Genomic DNA, 20,096 nt, shown 5'->3' on the forward strand with positions numbered 1-20,096 from the left:
TGATTTGGAGCTCTGCAACGGCCCAGAGTAAATATCCTGTTGCAGCGTTATCTGCGATCCGGAGCTCGAGGGGCTGATGCAGCAGGAGGCAGCCGACAAGCTGTTGAAAGTTTAAATTAAAATTAGAGTGCTATGAAGGTGAAGCCGCGGCGGCGGGTTTGACCGCACTGAAACTAGGCCTTGCTCTGGACGCACATCTCTGGTGTGTGGAGCGATCGGTCTAGCGCTCCCGCGAGAGGACAAAGCAAACAGGTACGCGCTGTCTCACCACCTGAGGGGTACCCTTGCGGTTACTGTCCTCCCAAATATAAAAAGGCAATAGTGGGAGCGTGCGAGCAGAGCGGTGACCTGTTGGGCGTCCCCCGGCTCCCGGAGTGAGGAGGCCTGCTGATCAGCAGTGGCCAGAGGGGAAGTAGTAAAGCGGAGCTACGGCCTACGGGTCAACAATGGAGCACAGCCCCGGACTCGATAGAACTAGATCAAGAGGGCGACGGAAGACCGAGAAGCCCTCTCACGATGCGTCAGAAAGGAAGTGGTGCTATCGGATAGCCGCTGAGTCCGAGATGGGGAGGTGAGTGCACAGCCTGCACCAGGATCGTGCTCTGAATACCCGCGACTGAGGGTGGATCTCTCCGTGGGCTTTGTGGCACCTGCAATAGGTCACAACATACATACTTAACCACAAAGCAAGCTGATCTGGGGGAACAATGGCGGGCGGCGCCCTCCGGCAGTGCCGCTAAACGACGACCTGGTCTGGGGCGGTGCCGTCGGTGTAGGGCCTGAAATCAGGCCACCCATCCCCGACTGCAGAGAGATTTATTCCACGGCCTTTGCAGTGACGGAACAACATGCATTTGGCGGCCTGCATGCTGTGACGGAGCCGGGGGAGCCGCAATAGCAGTTCCCAGAAATAGGGGACTTGCAGGTGTAAAGGAAACCGAGGACACTGAGAACAGAAAAGAAGGGAAAAGGGGACAAAAGAGAGGTGAACAAACACTGAACACAAAAGGAAAGGTGCACAGCATAAGGAAGGAGGCAATAGGTGGCAACCTACGACCTTTGTGCACATCTGGTAATCAGTAGTGGAGACAATCGGATACACTATTTATATGAACCGCTGCTCCCTGAATTGGATCCTCTTTCTGGGCAGCTGTTTGGCATTGCTGGGCGGATCGTCGCTACTTGCAAGATCTGCACTCTCCACAGAAGTAACTGAGGAACTCGGGCGCTGTGGGCAGAGAAGGGGGGTACCACCCTGTAAGAGACGTACTGTCTATTCCCGCTGTTAGCCGAACTGACAGGCCGCATCCGGATCTCTGTGGAGATCATTGGCAACCAGCAGTACCAGGCCTGTAATCTTGAAAAATATCCCCAGGAACTAACAGTTTGAGACTTTCTGGACTGACGAGGGGATGAATCTGGAATAAAAATCGAGTTACATCAGACATTGTTGATGTTATAACTTTGCTGTGCTACATAAATAAGCAACTACTAGAGACTGAGGCCAGTTTCAGGCAATATTATATTTGCCATACGGAAATGCTGTTTTAGGGATTTTTGGAATGGCCCTTGTATAATCTCCTATTAATTGTCAAGGCCCTCTAGAACACTGATATGATGGGCAAAGCTAAAAACTCCAAAAATGCAGGACTTGAGCTTGATCATCCATTGAAGGAGGGAGGAGTGCTGGAAACTCTGACGCAATTAGATGCTACACTTAAATCGCACTCCACTCAATTTGATAAAGTGCTTCAAGCTATCCTAGACACCAAAACATCACTGGAAACTCGGATTGATACAATAGCAACAGAGGTCAATCTTCCACGAGTAGATCATCGTAACCTGACAGACCGGGTGGAGGAAATGGAGTCATCGCTAGCAGCTCTTCGCCCCATGGTGCAAGACCTACAATCCCAAATGACACAAATACAATTGGAGATGACCGCCCTACATAAGCGAGCGGAAGACGCCAAAGGTAGGTCTCGCCGCAATAATATTAGGCTAGTGGGGTTTCCTGAACATATTGAATCACCGAACACGGAGCTTTTTGTGGAACAATGGCTGATCAATACCATAATAATAGACGGTAAGCCTTCCAAATTTTTCTCTGTGGAGAGAGCACACCGAATTGCTGGTAGACCTCCTCACCCAGGCGCGCCCCTGTGCCCCATAATTGCTCAACTTTTGAACTTTCAAGACAGAGATCTGATCTTGCAGCACTCTCACTCACATGGTCCATGGCACTATGAGAATGCCGAAATTTCTGCCTATCCTACCTTCACTGCTGAGGTGCAAACACAACGTAACTCCTTCACAAAAGTGAAACAACGCCTACGTGAATTGAATTATAAATATGCATTACTATTTCCGGCTAAGCTAAGAGTGATCGATGGTGAGGCAACACGGTTATTCCACTCGTCAGAAGATGCGTGGACCTGGCTACACGCAAAAGGATTAATGCACCCACCTTCGGAACATCAAGAGGACACCACCTGGTTGACTCCGAATAATAAAAGAGGCAAGTGGAAATCAAGCAAAGCAAGATCATCCAGAGCCCAAGCAGTTAAAGAGCAGGAAAAAGTAATAAAGGAGACTGCTCAGTTATCCCATAACTCCTTTTTTGCCCTAACAGAAAACTCTCAGATTCCCTCGGACTCAGACACCGGAACTCCGCCATCATCAAAGAGCTCACTAGAGGACAATGGCCCCAGATGACCCCGTGGTTGGCAGATGACCTTTAGCTGTTGACACCTTCCGAGCCAATGAGATAGCTGACTATTGTAGACTCCCACGCCACGGAACTGTGTGTCACTGGTACTGCGCGGCCCCTCGATGCCCTAGATGGAGATGTACTATATTGCTCCGGGGCCCATAGTGTGCTCTTATACATGAATTATGGCTCCTGAAACCCCCCCCCTGAAAGCAGGAAACATTGAGCATGGAGCTTTTGCCGAATGGATATCTATATTTCATAGTACTATACTTATTAGAAGTATATTTATGGGGATGTGGCATGATATCTGTTGAGGTTCAGGCCTGGGTTCGGGTAGTTGTTATGATTGTTGCTGTTGTTTGTACATACTTGGTGTTCCAAACGGGGAGGGTTGAGTCCCAATTATTAGAGACCGGAGTGTGGGAGGAGCAAGAGCCAGAGAACTTTTAGTTTAAATTAAAATGGCTACAGAATATGCTTTGTTAACCTGGAACATTCGAGGTATCTGTAGCCCCGTTAAGAGGTACAGAATTTACTCCTATCTTACAAGACGCCGAATACATATCGCATGTCAACAAGAGATACATTTAAGTCAAGGGGAATTACTTAAGCTTCATCGTCGATGGAAAGGTCAGATATATGGTACCAGTTACTCAGCGTATGCCAGGGGCACACTAATCTGGATAGCACCAGAGGTCCCGTTCACTAAAGTTAGGACACATATTGATCGTAATGGGAGATATGTTCTGTTGGAGGTCATCTAGATGGACATCCCGTTCTCCTGACCTCTGTCTATGGTCCCAACACCATGCACAGACCGTTTTTAAATTAATTGTTCCCGACCTTACTACGAGACCCCAATGCTTCCAGTTTATGGGGAGGTGACTTTAACTGTATCCAAAATACCTTTCTAGACCAATCGATCCCTCCCTTACCGAATACTCCTGATCTGCAGGCTACCAAGAATTTCAACAATGGTCACAAACTATGCGTCTACATGGTATCTGACGCTTACACCACCCAGATGACAGGGAATATTCTTATTGCACGCCAATTTATCACATACACATTAGGCTAGTTTATATTTTCTGTGACTCTCTTATGTGGCCCTTTATCTGCAGTTCCGAATATTTAGGTAGGACATGGTCTGATCATAATCCTCTTAAGGTAGTATTCACATGGGGGCAGCCCAGACCGAGAATTCCAATGTGGAGACTGCTTATGGTAGCGCTGCAAGACACGCCTTACAAAACCCAGTTGGGCACCACTATTGTGGAATATTTTCAATACAATGAAGGTTCGGTGGGAGACACTAGAGTAGAATAGGATGCGATGAAGGTGGTGATACGAAGCCATTGCATGACCCACTCATGGGGAGCGAAGCCTGCCCTTACACGTAGTATAGGGATCCTTGAACAAGAGATACGATGACTAGAGAAAGCAGCTATAACTGAACCTCTAGCTAGACAACTGTAATCCACTCAATGCAGCCAATACCGAGAGGTTACTAGATTATAAAACATACTTAACTCAACAACACAGGGAGGGTGATAAAGCAGGACGTATATTGGATTGGTTACTACACTCCGAAATACCACGAACGGTGATGGGTGTGATTTGAAATGAGAGAGGCGTACTGGTCAATACCCAGGAGGCGATTAACAAGGCCTTTGTTCATTATTATAAAACGTTATATACGGCACGTGTGGCCCCTGCCATGTTTGATTGTCATCCGATGTTGCATGATCTTTCCCTACCTACACTCACACAGCAGCAGAGGCGAGACCTAGAACAACACATACAATTAGATGAAGTGAAATTAGTAATACAACAGATGCCTAGGGGGAAGACACCGGGACTCAATGGGCTCCCTATAGAATTTTATGCCACGTATGGCGCCACTCTCGCACCTAGACTACTGACTTTATATGAGGCATCATTCCAGCAAGGGGAACTCCCCCCATCACTGAATGAAGCCCTTATCGTAGTCCTCCCCAAACCCGGTAGGGATCCACTGGAAGTGGGCTCCTACCGGCCCCTGTCCACTTATTGTAATGTCAGATGGTTATGCCACCTCATTGATGCAGTCTCTAGGGGAAACAGATGTCCAGTGGCGGTGTAATTGGATTTTAAAGAAGGCGTTTGATACGATAGGATGGCCTTTTCTGATCTGGACATTAAAGTGCTTTGGATTGGGTCCCCAGATCTTACGATGGATACAACTTCTTTATACAGCGCCTCGAGCTAGATTCCTGACTGGACATTGCGTGTCAGACTCCTTTCCCATTCAAAGAGGGACGCGGCAGGGTTGCTCACTATCCCCGGTGCTCTTTGCTCTGGCCATGGAGCCCCTTGCAGTGCATCTTCGGCAGGAGGATAGTAAGTGGGGTCTATGCGTAGATGGAAAATGGCATATCACTTCCTTATATGCTGATGACGTGTTAATTTATCTACGAGAAGCAGACAGTGCCCTGACTGGACTATTTACAATCTTTGACCAATTTAGTGACGTGTCAGGTCTTCAGGTGAATTGGGGCAAATCCTGTGTGTTCCCCCTATGTAAGATAAGTGAAATAGAGAACCAATCGTCTAGGCCAGGGAGACTTGTGTGGGTGACCGGCAGTTTCCATTATTTAGGGATTGATATATATCAAACAGACACCGACTTAGTAGAGGGCAATTATAACAAAGCATTGTCTTCTATTCGGGGGTCTTTGCCCTTCTGGACGCGCTTGCCCCTATCGCCTATGGGTAGAGCGGCCATCGCGAAAATGTTAATACTCCCTCGATTGCTTTATTTGTTCCTGGTGATACCGATCCCGCCCTTAAGAATATTCTTTAATACAACACGCAGTTTGTTGACAACACTTATATGGGGCTCAGGATGTAAGAGAGTCTCCTTGGATGAGCTACAATACCCGATGCGGGAGGGGGGTATGGTGATCCCAGATATGGAACGATACTACGCAGCGGCACAGCTGCAGTGGATTATGACTTGGCTAACTGAGGGTCCAACAATAGAAGGGGCCATGGTTCGGCATATGGTGAGGGGAACGGGGGTACTGCAAGGGCTCCTCCGACAAGATAAACACAGAGCAAAGGCGGGGTTGCTGTTGCATAAGCAGAAGTAACATGGGTTAGGCATATTCAGCGACGGCGACAACCGTTTCCCTACTCTTTGGAACTCCCGATATGGGAAATACCCCAGGTCCATGACCTTACGCGGATGTATGATTTTCACACGTGGCGGGAGGGTGGGCTATCACACATAGGTGAGCTTTTTCAAAATGGGGGTTTGCGTCCCTTTCAGACTCTCAGCACGGCATTTCATTTAGAGCCTGGACAGTTCCTTGCCCACGCAGCTCTACATACCGTCGTCAGACGAATCTGGCGAGCAGGCCCTCTAGAATCACCTACACACACAGGACTCCATTATTTATTGGCATGGGGTGGTGAAAAGAAGGCAGTAACTAACTTATATACGTTGTTAAAGGAGACACTGGCTATGCCACATCTTCGCAGTAAGGCCAGATGGGATAAGGGATTGGGCATTGACTTAACAGACCAACAATGGAAAATGGCATTGGCAGAGGCACGGTATGTCTCACGTAATGCCAGACTGAAATTTACGCATTTTAATTATACCCATCAAACTTATTTGTCCCCTCATAGGCTTTGCCGCATATTCCCGGGAGCTTTGTCAACATGTCCACGATGTGGTCAAGATGACGCCACTTTCCTGCACATGACCTGAGAATGTACGGAAATATGTAGTACCTGGGCGCGCGTCACACAACACATATCCGACATCGTAGATATACCCCTCACTTTGGATCCACTCCTCTGCTTGCTGGGGCTAACCAAAAGGTCAATACGGAACAGGCGTTCTCTGAAATTCGTGGACCTTGCCTTTGTTCTGTTTAAATGAATGTTCGCTATGTCATGGAAAGCACCACGACTCCCTGATGTATTGAATTGGCTTCGAGTGGTATTACATTGGGCCACGGCAGAAGCCAGTGCGATAGAACAGGATAGGCATATTCATGGCGGGGCAGGAGGGGTTACATTATGGGACACCTATTTGGTGAAATTGGAAGATAAACTGTCCACACAAGAAATAGAAGAAAAACGTATGAGAATACCCAAACCATGTACTAGATAAGATCACTGCATAAACCACTATTGTACAGTCCACCCTCATGAGCTGATTTACACCGTATGGCTATATTCTTTCTTGGATTATTATTCCTCGCTCCTAATCAGACATGACACCGGAATCACCTGTTTCTTATCTCCCCTTTCTGGTCATAATATCCATATTCACAGACTAAGAATAGACACTCAGTGTTAGGCATGACAGATGACACCTCGCGACTCACCTCTTCGACACCAAGTAGGCTGTTATTATTGTTTATTGTTGTTCCGTTGTTTTCATCGAATCTATAGACTATTATACTTTCTCCTTACGTAAAGTCCCAGATACATTGAGCGTCAACTGACCAAGAAGTAATGTTCTATTGCTGTATGACACATCCCCGCACAAGGGCTTTGAATCAAATGACGAAATGTTACATTCGGACCATGGCATGGTTACTCTGATTCCTACTTCTTAAATATATAACAACAAGCGGTGTTGATGCCACTGTAATATGTTTATGCGATATTTCTCTTTATCCTGATGCGCTTAAGAAAATGCAATTGTATTCATCTGAGATGATGTATCAATATTAGAAATAAATAAAATAAAAATATATTTTTTAAAAACTATATTCACTACCACGGATGACAAAATGAATAAATTGTATTAGTCACTGTTTAATCTTTCAAAAATATACTTAAGTGTGAATTCCTGAGATTGATTATGTTCTTCTAACTCTAGGATTCCCTGCAGTTTTTGTTGTGGTGTGGGCAGTTGTCCGAGCAGCAATTGCAGATGCCAGGTAAGTGCCAAACTTGTTGTGAATATGATTCCTGTTTAATATAGCGCTGATTGGAGCTTGCGGATTTCTGCTAAACAGAACTCTGCATAGTGCCGAAAAAACTATTGCAAGTGACAGAATTTGGGTAAGTCATGCAGTTTGCATGCGATAGGAGTTTCTCGTCCACTGTAAAATTAGCTCAAACTGCATCACATGGAACCCAGAGGGCACTAACATCTTTCTGCCGCTCCAGTAGATTTTCTACTTGAGTGGCAGCGTCCTCAAAGCAGCAGCTTTGTCAATGCAAGCGGCAGTGACCTGCTATGATCGTCCGCATTCAGAAGTCTAGTACACCAAGTTACCAGTTTCTCTTTCACACAAACTTAACGTTGGTTAGGCATGCGAAAGAAAAAACTCCACTCCGCATAGCTACGGTGACTTTTTCGGAACTCCACATGAAGCGCAGAGTGAGCAAAACTTGTGAACTCTGCCGGCGGAGTGGAATTCTTCCCTCACCTTTAGTCTAATACAAATTAATCACCTTTTTTGTTGAAGTTAATAACTGCACATGGTTTTACAGTGCTTCAGTATTGTTTAGCTTCCACTACTATCCTTTGGTCCCTGAGATAATACTGTCATATACCAGTCCTACCTCTGTTCTAATCAAAATAATATTTTTACTTTAGCTGTCTGTACCAATGTAATTTCTTAGTCATTATTCACTAATGCCAAGGAGATCATTGCTATAGAAAATGAATTTCTACACATTACACACTATACACTATAAACAAATTAAAACTATAAACCATATGTTAATGAGAGTTTAATTTCAATAAGATATTGACGGATAAATATTATTAAGCTAGTGTTATTTCTCAAAACAGTTTTTTAGTCAACATATGACAGTGCTCTGTCGTGTATACTTTGTACATGGCAGTCTATGTCAAATCACATTGCATCCTGTAAATCTAATACAACAGAGGGAACTTTGAAGAGCCTTGCTAATAGCAAAAAGAGAAATACGTGAGTTTAATCTGTCATAACATAGAAATCACTACCGTAATGGAATTTGAGAGTGCCCTCCTGGAAAGTCCTTGAAGTGGGCTGCTTCCCCCGGACTCAGTTAGGGGCCTGCCGCACATGCACATTATAGTGCTGAGGGATCCCCCTGGGGCTCGGTTACCCCCCCACTGTGGTGGCTGCAGAGGCCTTTGTTACACCACTGATAGAAATATATTTCTAAGCAAAAGATTATTAGACTAATACGCTTTATTTATACTGTTCGTGAATCTCAAATCCTTGATCAGGTAAAAAACAAAAGTAGAAAACACAAAAAAGTTATTAAGACACAGAAATGAGAGCTCCTTTAATTAATAAGTAAGTAGTAAATGTACAACTCATCACACTGCCAATTAAACACGGAATAAACATGAAGAATCATCAAGAGTTATCAAAATGTACGTAGTAATTGAATATTTTCGAAAGGATATGGTAATTTCTAAATAGTATTCAAACCCATATTAAAATACTGGAAATTCTTCAGAATTGTTCTTTGACGCCACTTTCATACAGTAGTTGACTTTTTATTTCCTTTATAACTAATGGTATTTCAAATGAATATATATTATCCCTTTTGGGAAAGATCGTCATTTCAGTTGCTAGATTGTGGAACATTTTTATAACTGCTTACAGGAGCACAAAGAACTTTCTATTATGTTGAATGTGAGCACCCTCAGTGAATATGATCTGATTGTGCCTTGCAATTTCAGATCTTTATTTCATTATCTCCACAAAATACCTTTGCACCCTTTTATGAAGAAAGAGAATTTGTCTTTAAATTAGATTTCTAAGTTGTTATTCTCTAATTTATGAACGGCCCCAAGAAAAAATAAATCAGTTATTAACTTGCTACATAATATAATCTCTGTATACCATTTGCAGGAAGAGTTACTGCATGTATTCACTCTCTCTTTTATCAACTTATTAACATGTCTAAAAACTGATTCTTCACAAACATTTCAATATAATGTTGCTGCTTCTGCATATTTGATGTAAATTTTATGATGGTGATGATGAAGATGATGATTATATTATATTTATTATTATTATTCTTATTAATATGTTTAAATATCATTACCTATAGAATACTCCATTTTTATGTAGCAATTGAGCTCTGGCACCTTTGGCGCAATTAAAGCTAAATAGAACTAAAAAATAAACTGTAAAGCAACTTGACTCTTGGGTGTCAGGTTTGGAATTTGATACAGATGAGGATCAGAGTTGACACCTGGACACCTAGCCTGCCACATGCCTGTGGCTTCCAGTTCCTGCTTTTCCAGACTGATCTAGTGACACCACAGCTGCCTGGATTTTCTCACCAGGGTATTCCTGACTGAGTTTTCCAACTCACCATTCTTCCCAACAACAAAAGGCCCCCCACCCCAGGACCTACTTAATGCAGGTTGCAGCGCAACTGCACAGTGTGCGCATGCAGTGGGGGTGCCAATTGTGCACTGAAGGGGCGCCAAATGCAAGCCTGTCTGCACCCATCCATGCCCGACCGTACCCAGCGCCACGACCCCTGACTCTCCCTCACCCCAAAGATATACCATTGCTGAGCTCTATACCCTCAATCCCAGATGCTGCAGCAAACACTGCCACTGTGCTGACCCATGCTCCACATCGGGATCTTTTACCTGAACCCACTGCCACTTCACCTGCCACAGCACATACACCAGCCCACTGACCAGTCTGACCCCGAACACACCACAGACACCACCTGAACATAAACACCAACTCACATGTGCCCTTCTCAACACATGCTCATTATGCAAGCATTCCACCAAACTATTGGACAGCATCATCACCTATGCAGCTGACATTGTCTTCCTCACTGATACCTGGCTCAAACCCACATCTACCCCAGACATTAGCACAGCAATCCCCGACGGATAAAAAATCACTCACCAGGACCGCACAAACAAGCCAGAAGGAAGAACAACCATCATACACAAAGAGACCATACAGTGCACCTCCACCCCGACAACACATCCACCCCCATGTAACATCTCAAGCTCTGCATGGTCGACAAAATAACCATTAGAGGCACCCTTGCATGCTGTCCCCCGGGCCCACGCTCCAGCTTCTGCAATAGCATCACAGACTTCATTGCGCCCCTAGCGTTAGACTCCAAGGACTACATCTTCCTCTGTGACTTAAACTTACGCATCAGTGACACCAATGACAACAGCCCTGCACAACTCCTCGACAGTATGAAAAGCCTCAGATTGACCCAGATCATCCAGAACCCTACACACACTGCAGGACATGCGCTGGACCCCTCTTTCACCTCCAGCAACCACGTCAAATACAGCCATGTTACAGAACTCACATGGACTGATCACTACTAGTCCACCACAGCATTGCCAGTCCCCACACCTCCATCCGAAGATGGCCAGTGCCCACCACTGGAGGTGGAATGAAATCTCAGAGACCGGCTGGGCAGATGCCCTCAACACCTTCAGCCCCGCTACAGCAACCTTGAACAAGGAGTAAAAACTTAAACACCTTGATCACCAATTGCACCAACAGCATTGTTTCCATCTAGAACAAAATCCTTCAAAAAGGCTAGTTGGTACACCCAAGAACTCAGGACAGCAAAATGAGACAGCAAACAGTTGGAAAGGAGATGGTGCACAAGCAAGGACACCTCTGACAGAGCAGCCTTCCAGACCTCCCTCAACCTGTACCACCTCCTTCTGAGGGCAACAAAGAAGAAAGCCCTTTCCACATGCATCAAAACCAGCACCAACAACATCAAGGAACTTTTCAATATTGTTAGGAAATTCTCCAACCCAGCTGCCAGCGAAAACAACATCACACCCTCACAGGATGTGTGACAACCTTGCCAGTTTCATCCACGACAAGATGGCAACCACATACAGAAACTCTGAACATCAACACACACCTACAGACAGATATGCCACCACCGTAATTGACACGAACCACACACTGACCACCTGGAACATCCTCTCCACCCAGGACATCACCTCCACCATCAATTCCATCCACTCGGGAGCTTCCACAGACTCATGCCTGCACTACATCTTCAGCCTTGGAAACCAGAGGATCAGCCAAGAACTCACCACTCTGCTCAACACCTCTATCAGGACCGCAACATTTCCTAATGCCTGCAAATGCTCTGAAGTCAGACCACTACTTAAAAAACCCTCCACTGACCCAAGTGAACTCAAAAACTACCGGCCAATCTCTCTGCTCCCATTTCCAGTGAAGTTACTGGCAAAAATCATCAAAAAGCAACTCATGAGATACCTGGAGCAGAGCCAACTAGTAGATGCCTCCCAATCTGTCTTCCTCAGTGCAATCACTGCACTGAAACTGCCCTGGTCGCAGCCACCAACGGCATCCAACAGAAACAGCAGCTTTGGTCCTCTTCAACCTCTCAGCAGCCTTCAACACTGTATCTCACCACATGCTAATCAAAAGACTCCACGACATCAGCATCCAAAGGGAGGTGCTCAGATGGATTACCTCCTCCCTCAGAGGAATATCCCAGAAAATCTACCTCCCACCTTTCACCTCTGAACCCAAGAAGATTACCTTTGGTGTCCCCCAGTGCTCATCTCTCAACTCCACATTCTTCAATGCATATATGACCCCGCTGGCCAACATCTTCAGATCTCCCGGTCTCAACATAATTTCTAAAGCAGATGACACACAACTCATCCTCTCACTCACGAACTGCCCCTCCACCGCCAGAACCAACTTCCACAGATGGATGACAAGCGTTGCTGAGTGGATAAAGTACAACTGCCTGCAGCTGAAAGGTTGGAAGTACTAATATTTGGCAACAGCAGCAATACATGGAACTAGTCCTACTGCCCATCAGACCTAGAACCTTCCCCCATCTCCCTCATACCACGCCAGAAAACTCAGAATCATCATTAGCAACAAACTCACCATGAAATCACAGTTCAACATGGTCTCCTCCACTTGCTTCCTCACTTTGTGCATGATACGTGAGATCTTTAAGTGGCTTCCCCTAAACACAAGATGCACTGTGTGACTGGAATACTGCAACACTCTCAATGTAGGAATCGCTGTACACCTCCTACAGAGACTTCAGACCATACAGAATGTTACAGACATACTCATCTTTGGCTTACCCGACAAACCCACATCACACCCCACCTCAGGCAACTCCACTGGCTACCCGTACAGAAAAGATGCCAATTCAAGCTTCTGACCCACGCACACAAGGCTTTACACAACCAAGGACGCAAGTGCATTAACCACTGCTTGAACTTCCTGTAGAGAAGTATGCGCTCTGCCTCCCTGTTACTTGCCCATACTCCCCCCATCTACAGAAGAAGAAGTGGAGGACGTTCCTTCTCTCATGTTGCAGCAAAAACCTGGAACAGCCTCTTTCACGCACCTTCGGACTATCACCTCAGTTCCGGAATTCCGAATGGCCATCAAGACCTGGCTGTTCAAATAAGCCTCCGGGACTTGCAAGTCCCGGATACTCTATTGGGTGATTAGCCAAGCTTCATAAATCCTAATTGATTGAATACTGGATGGAATTGGTGGGATGGTATGCGTTAGCACACCTGGCATACGATGGGCAAAGCATTGGCCAGCATAAGAAACATTTTCATAATAAATTATTCAAGCGTGTAAAAATGAAAAGATCAAATGATCTGGGTGATAAAGGCATTGGCAAAAGCCTAATTCAGAAGAATGTTCTTCAGTTCCTGAAGAAGAGATGTATTTTTGTTTCAAGCCTCTGGCCCTCACTATAACATTGGTGGTAAAAAGCACCTACCGCCGCGCCAACGCCCGCCATAAGACCGTCGCTGCGGCTACCAGCCATCTGCCATAATATGACCACAGCCGGATTTCCACCACAAGAAGGCGTAAATCCGTCTGTGACCATACCGGCAGATGGCGGTAAGGTGGCGCTGCTACCACCAGCAGCACCACACAAGTAGACCGCCACCAGCCATATTATTGATAAATAATATGGCCTGGCAGTGTTCTGCTGGTGGGTGCTGCTGGCGGTAGCAGTGCCTCATCCCGTCTCCTGCCAGGGAACCCCCTGGATCCAAGTAAGTCAGCTCTCCGTCAGGGGAGGAGATGTTGTGTGTGTGTGTGTGGGGATGTGTGAAGGTATGCATGTGCGTGAATGCGGGTGTGTGATGAGTGTTGAATGTGTGTGTGCATGTACGGACGTGTGAGTGTGTGTATGTTGTGAAATGTGAATGCATGTCTGCGTGTATGTTTGGAAGTGTGTGCGGATGTGTGTGTGTGATTGGATGCATGTATGTATGTATGTGTGAATGAGTGTGTGTATGTTTGTGTGTGTGAAGGGGGTGTAGATGTAGGAGGGTGAGGGATGTAACTGGAGAGGTACGGGGGGTGGGTGGATAACTGAAGAGGTGGGGGACACCCATTTTATGGCCTACAGCAATGGTTTTCGTGGAGTTACGAATGCCACAAAAACCATGGCGGTAGGCGGGGTCATAATCCTGCAGGCAGAACAATGGTGGCTGCTGGGCTGGAGATGGATATCTCCAGCCTGGCGTCTGTTACCGCTGTGGCAGTTGGAGTGGTAGATTGGCGGGTTGGCTTCAGTCAACCAACCAATGTCATAATGTAACAGTAAGTACCATCAGCCTGTTGGTGGTACTTACTGCCACATTATCGCCGACCGCTGGAGTCTTAATGACCCCCTCTGTCAAATCCAGCCCGATGAATTTCACCAAATTGAAGCCGGGCAAGAATGGTAAAGAAAATGACTAGAAAGATGCATCATTGTTTTATTATGATGACAATTGATAGACAGGAGAAACAACCAATTTACACTAATCTACTCAGAATAAAGAACATCAGTGCATCAATGAAATGCTATTTTTTATTGACAATAGCAAGTAATATGTACCATGAATGCATCGTCATAGAATAACTCAAATATCTCAAATTTGTCAATATCTCAAAGTTTTCTTTGCATAGCACTGGATATTTTACGTCTGAGCACAGAGAAATTAAGTTACAGACTATCTGATATTTAGGTGCAATTGGAAGTGTATGAAATTCCAGTAATTTGCATTTGTGTAATTAGCTAAATTTCCTGAATATTATGCGAAGCTATGCAGAATGCAAAACCACATTTCGCACTATATTTTAGTTTGGAATGCGTCCTCGCATCCGTTTTGGACAGAAGACTGAATTTCACACTAAAAAATAACACAAAAACCATTAGCAGCACAAGCAGCAGCTGCTCTTGTTCTGTACGTTTGCCTTCTTACATGACATGCACGCATTTACAAGGTGTGGCTTAATAGCATAACTTTAGAAATGTCAAGTAACAAGCGGTACATGAAATTACCAAAATTATACCTGCATAGGAGCTTTACTTCTGTTCCTCTTTGATCCCTTTGAAACAAACTGTGGCTGCAGAAGATTTTTTTTCTGCTCGCTTGTCAAATCATCTTTTCACAACGTTTGTATAAACACAAGCAGAGACATGAATTGTTGTTGTAGAACAAATCCAAATTGTAGAAATAAACCAAAATGGAAGAAATTAATGAATTCAAACGACAGTTAGTAGTAGTTGTGTAGTGTGGATGGATTTATTAATGGTCTATCATAAATTAAATATAGAAAAGATTTATGGCATGTGCTCACTCCCGTAAACCTGGTTTGATTGGCATATACCTTACTGGCATATTCAGTCAGTCAGTCACAATCTGTTGATTTTGGATTCATGATTCATAAAACATAAATTAGAAATAAAAAATCACTAATTATCACAATCATCTAAGCACATTGATACTTCTTGCGAAAATAAATCCCACCCAGGATTGCACATAGAATAGTCTGGAGTGACGAACCAAAAAACAGTGCCTTATAATATTGTGCAAATCATCAAAGTTTGGTGTCCCCAACAGGTGTGACAAGTAGGTAACCGTGTGGATGCCTGACAACATAAGACATGTAAAACAAGGGCAGATATAAATATAAGAAAATGTATTTATTAAACACAAGTGGCATATTCAAAGGCTATTCGTTAAACTGCCAACATTACTAGCTAAGAATCTTTTATATATAGATCATGCAGAGTGTAGAAATTTAGCAACACTAATAACAATCATATTCTTGGTATCAGAACTCAAGATCCTTAATGCAACTTCATATTATCTGATACCCAAAAGTTGGGACATGGGTTTAATCCACTTCTAACGAGAGAGTGTATAAGTACTGAAAAAATGAAGAAGTGGTGCAGTTTTTCAGACTCTAGATTACATGATGGACATAAAGGGCTTATTTACAACATTTTGGCTCAGGCAAGCACAGCAAGTCAGTTTGCTGCACTGCCCTGCATCATAAGAAAAGGGTAGGAATATGCTGTACCAATGAAATATGGCTCAATCCTTTGTGCTGGTGCATGATTGGCTGCCTTGCGTCAATGCAGGTACCCTAGCATGATGGTGCAAGGGCTTCTGCGTTGTAGGGATGATTGTTTTTGTGCATCAAGAGACACCTTTCTGCACAAAAACAATCAATAGAGACATTTTCCTCCTATTTGTGCTGCAGAATTCAGTACACATATAAAGAGGAAAAACAAGGAGAAATAAAGTTATTCCTCCTTGTTACACTTCCCCTGGGGAGGAGTAGGCTTTTGACACAAATCCTTGTAAATCTGGGAATGTGTAAAAATCCCTGGGAACACTCATTGAAAAGCCCATGAAATGCCTCTTTGACACGGAGTAAGGCAATGGGGTGACTTGCGCTGCTTTGCCTTACTCCATATCTACAAGCACATGAAAAGCGATGCAAAGTGGCTTTGTGTGGCCTTATAGATATGGGTTTGCAGCCAGTGCTACTGGTGCGTCATGAAAAAGTGACACACTGGCAGTGCAAACTGCTTGTAAATATGCTCAAAATTCCTTAAACAATTCTTCTTTCTCCAATTAATGCAATAACTACAGATGAGTGAGGTCCCATATCTAAATTTTGAATATAACTGCTTGGCATGGAGATCTGGGAGTTATCAAGAAAGAATTCATTTGATGGGATGATTTTATGATCTAAAAAACTATCAGTCAAGCTGCCTGCCTTACAGTTCTTTACTTCCTCTTCCCTTAGGCACTCCCATACCTTCTCTTTTATCTTTATCAATAGCTTAGATACGTTACTGGCTTTGTCAGGGGATTCCCAGAGAAAGTGAAGGTCTAGTTTGTATAACATACTTTTAATATAGGCTAGCCAGGAAAAGTTTAAATGACCCTGGGATCTTAATAGCTACTTAAATTGGAGCCTATAAGCTTCTAATTCATCAGCAGACCATAATCCATGGCAGTAGGGCAGAGGTCTCAACTTCAAAGTAAAAGAAATTGGGTACACCCCACGTTCAGTAGCAAGGGTACTGTGTGGGAGATTTATTAGGGACCTTAAAAATATATTTTCCACCACGGTAAGTCCTTTGTCTTTCATGGGGCCCCACAGTTTTGAGCCATATAGGGCCAATCCTCTAACTTTAACATTCTAAAATTCTACAGCTGGAAAGATTGTTTAAGATTTAATTGTCTTTACTAGTTTACAACAGCCCCTGAATTCTTTGGTAGCTTTAAAATAAACGCCCTTGCCTTTATGCAGCAACCAGGTGAGCTTATTTGACAATCTCACTGCTAAATAAACAAAATCATGCACTTGCTCAAGAGGCTTTTTCTACACTGTAATGCTGATTCTTATGGCTTTATAGAGGTTAAATGGCATTATCCTGTCTTACTAATGTTTAACTCAATCCCCCTTGTTGCACCGGACACTGCAAAACAGTCTACTATTGCCTTCAGGGATTTTGGAGGTGTGGAATGGGTCATCTGCAAACAAGAACATTGGTATTTTAGAGTCACCTATTTTTGGAGCATCGTTGCCAGGAAAGCTTAAAATCTAGGCTAAATCATAATATATAATAATGTAAAAAGGAGTGGGGCCAGTACACAACCCTGGCAGACTCCCTTCTTGATTGTGAAAAAATCCTACAACTCTGCCTTATTTCCATATGTGACACAGGCATCAGAATCTTTTCTAGAGTCCTATTCGGACCACTAGGATATTGACAGGGCCCTAATGAGGCCTAGGGCATACCATAGTTGGTAAATGGGGATTGAATTGAAGGCTGATTTTAAGTCGACAAAAAACCAATATGGGATCCTTCTCCAGCATGACCATTTTTGAAAAAAATAGTGCAAAGGCAAAATAATTTGTCAATTGTGCTGGTTTTGTGTCAAAAGCCTGCTTTGAGGTCTGTTAAAATGTGATTCTCTGAAACCCATTCACTCAGTTTCCCCGGTAGTTGTTGGCAGAGTATCTTCACTAGTCCTTCAATTAAATAGATGGATCTATAACCTCAGGGATCATCACGGCAACCCTTCTTATATACTCGGATGATCTTGGCATTCTGTCAAGATTTTGGTACAGGACCACCATTCAGAATTGAGTGAGAGAGGAGTTTAAATAAGGACCCAATACAAGAGGCGCAGCTCCATACAATTCACCCGGATTGCAGTCAGGGCTGGGATCCTTCCCTGGGGCAATTGTCGTCAAGTCTCTAGGGACACTTTAATAGATGATTCAAGAGGTGATAGTTGTTTTTTTAAATGTATGGGCCCCTGATTTATAATCTCACCTAGAGTAGCTCCCCTGTCTGTGTGGAGCCTCAGCTACAATTGGAGATAGTAGTCCACCACTGAAACCTTTCGTGTCACATGCCCTGTGCACCTATGCCCCAAAAGGTCTTGGTTTCCCTTAGTCTGCCTGCTTTCACCAGGTCAATCCAAAACTCCTTTTCCCAGTTTGATTTGGCATGGGCCAATTTATACTTCTTCCAGGCCAGGGGGATTTTTCCATGGATTTTGACATTATGGTCCTAACTAAAGCAGCCTTAGCAGGTCTACACTTACTATTAAACCATGAGTGTTGGGAATAATTTGTATTTGGACTTTTAAACTCCCTTGACAGCAGTTCACATAAATAGGTAAATAATCCATCAAGATGGCTAAGTATAAAGTTAGGATTGGCCAATACTACTCATAATTTCTAATGTGTCAGCTTCCTTGGAATAAACTTGTTTCATTAAGTTAGGTTGGCCAAATACATAATCCCATTTTAAAAGCCTTTTTATTATTTGTGAGGTTTACATCACCTGGGAGTCTAAATGCGATAACCTTTGAGTTTGAAGCCTTTAACCCCTTTAATTTGAGTTTAAGAGCATTGTGGTCATTGTCATTCAATTCCAGGACCATCATACCCCCCATATATGGCCACTACTGGAGGCTTTACAGTATATAATCAATTCTACTATATTGTTTTTGTTTCTTAAAAGTGTGGGCAACTCCTTGATCTGATAGGGATTCGCGTGTACAAGCTTCAATGCCCAGATTCATAGTCATGTCCAATAGTTGATTAGATAGCATGGTGTCTCTTTTAACAAGTGTGAGGTGGAGCTAGGGAATGGGCCAGGCTAAGTCTTCTTCCTCAGTTAGATCTGTTCCTGATGTGGCATGTTTAATTTACCTTTACGTCTCTTGTAGAGTGGTATACCTTATAGCTAGGGTATGAAAATTAAATACTATCTGTGGGCCTGCAGCACTGATTGAGCCACCAACTTAGGTAGCCCTCAAAAACATGTCATAAGCCTGCCATTGCAGCCTCAATGCAGTGTCACAGTGCCATGTCAACCTGACGTTTAAAGCCCCTTGCTAAGCCCCAAATTCCCCATTTATTACATATAATTACCCCTAAGGCAGGCTCTCCGAAGCACATAGGACAGGGTGCTGTGTAATTAAAAGGTTGGACATGTACTTTTGAGTTTTACATGTCCTAGTAGTAAAAAACCTCCAAGCTCGCTTTATACAATAGCGATGTCTACCCTTCCAATAGATCAACATTGGGAAACCCTTATTACTTTTAATAAGCTGTAATTACTAATTGAGAGTAAGTGGAAATGCAAATATGGTACCTATGAAACTATAATGTCAAACCTTCTTTTCCTGCCATAAGTCCTTTTGAGCATGTAGACTGTCCTGGATCTCATGACTGGGTATACCTGACAGTTAGAATTTATGAATTACTCCCAGACTGTCAGGTCTGCCTGAATTGGTTATCTTCTGGCAGGATGGGTGGGCCGCGCTGAGCACAGCCCTACTTACACCTGATTAGCTTCTACTCTGCCTCCACTACAGCCGTCTTGGAGTTAGGGCAGGGTAGCCAGGAAATTCCATGAACTTCAAAGAACCTTTGCTGAAGCTTCTCTCACCTTCCAAATAAATGGCACCAGGGTATTAAAAAAATAAGAACTTTAGACCCATTCTTCAGTTCACTACTAAAACTGTGGAAGGACTCTCCGAGGACTGCCTGCTGCTGTGACCTGCTGTGACCTG

The 20,096-nt window shown here is 44.0% G+C and overlaps 1 protein-coding gene across 1 annotated transcript in view; it reads left to right on the top strand.

Moving 5' to 3' along the window:
* PTH2R (parathyroid hormone 2 receptor) overlaps positions 1–20,096 on the top strand; it is a 1,094,265-nt gene that overhangs the window by 715,875 nt on the left and 358,294 nt on the right. The window contains exon 8 of the mRNA XM_069221390.1: positions 7,593–7,653. Within this exon, the coding sequence (XP_069077491.1) occupies positions 7,593–7,653 (61 nt within the window). The remainder of the gene's footprint in view (positions 1–7,592; positions 7,654–20,096) is intronic.

This window comes from Pleurodeles waltl, chromosome 3_1 (genome assembly GCF_031143425.1).
Source record: "Pleurodeles waltl isolate 20211129_DDA chromosome 3_1, aPleWal1.hap1.20221129, whole genome shotgun sequence".
NCBI lineage: Eukaryota > Metazoa > Chordata > Amphibia > Caudata > Salamandridae > Pleurodeles > Pleurodeles waltl.